At 37.7% G+C, this 4,767-nt stretch overlaps 1 protein-coding gene across 1 annotated transcript; it reads right to left on the bottom strand.

Moving 5' to 3' along the window:
• Positions 1-478: 478 nt before the first annotated feature.
• On the bottom strand, positions 479-4,050 carry LOC104120874 (ABC transporter G family member 14-like). Its single transcript, XM_009632746.4, has 5 exons — positions 3,763-4,050; positions 2,267-3,062; positions 1,937-2,113; positions 1,647-1,834; positions 479-1,451 (listed from the first exon to the last, which is right to left on the bottom strand). Exons 1-5 carry the CDS (start codon positions 3,934-3,936, stop codon positions 804-806), a joined length of 1,983 nt encoding a protein of 660 aa, XP_009631041.1. The 5' UTR covers positions 3,937-4,050; the 3' UTR covers positions 479-803.
• Positions 4,051-4,767: the final 717 nt, after the last annotated feature.

Genomic DNA, 4,767 nt, shown 5'->3' with positions numbered 1-4,767 from the left:
GAAGCTTTTATAACCATACAAATATCATGGACCCACAAAACTTTTACCCCTTAAGCTTTTAAAACCACAAGTTTTAAAAGTCTTATTTTTTTTCTTAAAATTCAGTGTCGAATCAAACTACATACAAGAGTAGGAAAAGGAGATAAGGCAGTTTATTGACCATAGTTGAAAATGACATGGATTTTGGATATCATTTCTTGTTATTTACTTGATCCTCAAACCACTAGTAGTATTATGTTCAGCCACAGGCCCCGAACTAAAGGTATGTGTTAGATGCGTCACAAAGTATAAGACTCATATTATCCATTGAGTTTTGAACCGTGCTTATGCTTGTCGTGGGAGATTTACATGTTCTATACGCCCTAAAATAAATCCAACCTCTTAAATAGAAGGTAGAAATCGAACATGTTCTTTGTTTCATCTTAAAATGATGCACTTTCAATATATTCAGAGTGGTAACAGATTTTAGTCTCCAAGGCATTCAAAATTTTCCCAAGTTAACATTATGCAAAATATTGCCAGAGTGGTAGTATTACATCAAAATTTTTGTTTTTATATGATTAAAATCTTGCAACGAGATCAACAAAATCTAAAACTTCCGGAAACAGCATTTACCTCCACAAGATAGGGGTACGGTCTCCGGACACACTACCCTACACTACCCTCCCCAGACTATCAGAATACACCGGGTATGTTGTTGATTAAGAAATCTAAAACAAAAACATTCTTACTCCCAATCGCAGAAAACTGAACTCTTTCAACCTCACTGCTAAAGTATGTCCTCTTCGAATGTCTTCATCGAATCAGCATCGTACACGAGTGAGTGCTAGATACGCAACAAGTCGGTAGCCTATCAACATCACAGCCATGATCGAAACATCGATCCACATATTGTTTAGGCCTACTGATTTAATGGCAGGAAAATCTGCAACTTGGCAATAGACTCCTTTTGAACACTCATAGAAATCACTGTCATTGTACTGAACCTCTAGAAGCAACTTGTAGCTGTAGTAGCTATAACTCAAATATTTTAACCAGACAATGAACGAGGGAATCTGTTGAATGTAGTATCCTCCAGCAATAAGGAAGACCAATGTTGTGACTGATGCTAATGTTGTGGCTTGTTTAACATCCATAAGTAAGGCACCAAAAGCTAGTCCGAGACTTTGTGAAACAAGAACGTTGTATAGGACGACTAGAAGAGATAGGATGAAAGTTGTAGGATCGGCTTTGAGACCGCCCATCCAATACAGGATGAAGGTAAATGCTGTTGGTAGTGCAAGTTCTAAAGGCAAATCTCCTACTGTTTTGGCTAGAAAATATGACGAGAGGCGATACATTCCTGATGATCTTTCTTTTATAAGCATTCTTCTTTCTTGTGGAAAAGTGAAAACTGCATTGTAGAGTGGATAGAAGCCCCAAAATACCGCGAAAAAGAATAACATTGCAATCTGCAAACAAGAATCAAATATCATTATTAGCACATAGCAGCAGACTATCATCTGTTCTAGTGTACAACAACGACAATCACACTCAATCCCAAGTAAGTTGGCAGCTATAGGAATCCTCACTGTACATGTCACTCTATTTAAGTTGGGCGTATGTTTTCTTATGTGAGTGACATAGGAGAAGAGATAAGTTCTTACTCGATCTTCGATGTGGGATGTAGGAGTATGCCACCACAATAATCCTGCAAGAAATGCTACACTTATAACTTGGAAGATCCTAAGCCTATTGAACGTCTCGTATCTTCGCTCCCTTAGCCCCCTCAGAAGCAGTACTTTGAATTGATGGCTCCAATTTGTGCACCATTGTTCTGATTTCACACCATTTCCTTCATTAGTAGAACACAGAAAAGTTTCATTAGTCACTAGTTAAGGGTAGATAAACAGTATAAACCAAAATATGATATCTTCAGAGAAAATTGGAAACGTACTTGTAGAAACATCCTTTTTGTAACTGTAATTACTGTTATCTGAACTGCATAGCTCAGATTTCAACCTTGTCGAAATGTTCTTCTCATACGCGGAGATGAGAGCTTCTCTCACTAACTTCTTTTCCTGTTCAGTATTGTCGCCCTGCTCGATTGCATGTTTGGAATCAGGTCCAATTCCTGTAAGTTCAATGCTACATTTTAAGATGCTTGTTACCTTACATGTATGATTTGGATTAAAATAGTTTCTAACTATTCATACATATTGGTATAACAACTGTGAAAGGATAACTTGTAGTGGAAATTCAACTTGTACTGAAATGTTCTTATTACCATTAGCGAGATCGAGCAAGAGATCAGCAGGATTGACAGTGATAGATATGGAAAAACCAATCGACGAGAAGTAATCCAGGGCACTTGATGCAGGACCATAGTAAATAGGACAGCCCTCAGAGAGCAACACTACCTTATCAAACATATGGTAAAGCCGGCTAGACGGCTGATGGATCGTTGTGATCACGGTTCTACCACCACTAGCTAGCCGCTTAACTGTGGTTAGGATACGCAAGGCTGTGGTCGAATCCAACCCTGAAGTCGGCTCATCTAAAAGAAGCAAACTCGGGTTGATTAGCATTTCTTGACCTATACTGACCCTTTTTTTCTCTCCACCTGATATACCTCTAAATAATGGACCTCCAATCATGCTGTTTCTGCATTTGTTTAATCCTAGTTCTGTTATAACATGTTCTACATGTCTCACTTTTGCCTCTTTGCTTAGGCTTTGTGGCAGCCTAAGCAGAGCTGTGAATAGAAGTGTTTCTATTACAGTTAAATGAGGATATAGGACATCATCTTGTGCCACGAATCCGGTTTTACGCTTAATGGAACCAGAGAAAGGCTGGCTGTTGTAGGTAATTTTGCCTGATAATTTACCCGAAAGACGGCCGCCTAGTGCTGTTAGGAGGGTAGTTTTGCCACTACCTGATGGACCTAACATTGCTAGCATTTCTCCAGGGCAAACTATACCTGTCACACCATTTAGTATAGTCTTCTCTTTTGTGTTAGATGCTCCATCTCCACAACACATTCCTTGTGTTTCTTGCCTAATCTTGTAAACAATCTCTTCAAACTGCACATGAAAATGAAGACATCAGCTAGAATAGATTGAATCACTTCAAACTGCACATCAAATTGCCGCTGCTCTCCGAAAATATCATCGTGTGCGTGTCGGAGTGCAGCGGCATTTTGGAGAGTCCGCACAACATAGGATTGAACCGTTGAACAAATATCATTTGCGCAAAAACCAGGAATTCTAACAAGGCAATTAAAGAAAATCAAGAATGTCACATATAAAGCAATTTTTAAACTACTTTTACTACTACACTACAACCTTCCCCTATGTCAAGAAGATTCAATAACTTAAATATATACCAAAAAAAATATTTTTTTTCTATTTGTACAGTATAATTTTCAAGGGAAGGGGATTCAATCGTCGCTTCAGTACATGTAGCTCTGCAGCTGGATCAGAGCACATGACTGACGCAAATTACACTTTACATGTATAAACAAACTTGTTTATGCTATACATGTAAGTAAGAAGTGAGTCTTTGAATACTCGGTGCACGAAATATTTCGCGATCATGCAGAGTTCAGGGAAGGGCCACACCAAAGTGGTGTTACGTAGACAGTCTATCCTAATACAAGCATTAGTGGCCGCTTCCACGGTTCGAACCCGTGACCTATAGGTCAAACGGAGACAAGTTTACCGTTGCTCCAACGCTCCGAGTCTTTATGTACTAAGGGGAGAAAAGATAGAGAAAAAAATAGACCTTCAAAGTTATAGGGTATAAGGCTCTTTGTGCAAAAGACTGTGAATTGAACTGGACAGGGAAAGCCAGACAAGACATGTCGTGCAGCTCTGATGAATCAGGCAAATTCGTCGGAGCTGCCATCAATTCTGTGCCACCATTTTCTGGTTTTGGAGATACACAGTTAACTGGCATATTTGCCAATAGTTGAACTGAGGAAAGTTATAAGTACTGTGTTTTGTTGAACTGAGGAAAGTTTAGGAAGGAGAAGTTAAAGAGTTGCTTTTAACTTGAGTTTCCTAAAGTGAACTGGACAGCCATGTAAATATATAAACAGAGAAAGACACATAAATGAGGATCTCTTGTTTTGTGTTAAAGTAGGTCTATTTTACTTTCTTTTCTAGTGGGCTACCACCTATTTCTCTTAAAGTATTCTAACACAATCAAAATATTATGCTAATCTTCTTCATGTCTGGTTTCCTCTTAACTTTTTAACTTTAGCATCCTCTGACAAATTTCATCTTTCTTTATGTATAGAATGAGTTCTTGTGATGTCTCCTTATGATAGCAAAAGGTGCATGACAATGGCCTATACACAGCTGCCACACCAGAAATTTCCTTAAGGGTATTCAAACTTAAATAAAGTGAAAGAAATTCCCCGCAAACGGATCTAAAATTTAATATTTTATCTATATATACAGTGTCGACAAATGGTGGTCAATTGACACCTGCCAATACGATAAAAACTTACTTACACTCGGTGTTTACACCTTACCAATAAAGGTAAGACATTTGTCTTGCATATACATATTTATCACTTAATTATAGTCAAGTGATGTATTTTCTCACTTTTATATTTTAACTATTAAAGTTAAATTGATTAGTTTGATGTGACAAGTCTGTGTTTATATTTATGGAATTTGGCCGTGACAATCTGACGGGCATATTTATGATGTATTAAGTCGACTTGTAGATATAATAATCTATTATAATTGGTTAATATAATCATTTTTGATACTTGGTTTG

Source organism: Nicotiana tomentosiformis, chromosome 12, assembly GCF_000390325.3.
Source record: "Nicotiana tomentosiformis chromosome 12, ASM39032v3, whole genome shotgun sequence".
Classification (NCBI taxonomy): Eukaryota; Viridiplantae; Streptophyta; class Magnoliopsida; order Solanales; family Solanaceae; genus Nicotiana; species Nicotiana tomentosiformis.
The sequence above is the reverse complement of the archived record's forward strand: the minus strand, read 5'-3'. Positions and strand labels throughout refer to the sequence as shown.

Coding starts and splice junctions, on each gene's coding strand:
- LOC104120874 (XM_009632746.4), bottom strand. CDS start 3,936: ATGCCAGTTAACTGTGTATCTCCAAAACCAGAAAATGGTGGCACAGAA. Junction 3,063..3,762: donor TATACCCTATAACTTTGAAG/GTCTATTTTTTT, acceptor TTTCATGTGCAG/TTTGAAGAGATTGTTTACAA. Junction 2,114..2,266: donor CTTGCTCGATCTCGCTAATG/GTAATAAGAACA, acceptor TTGAACTTACAG/GAATTGGACCTGATTCCAAA.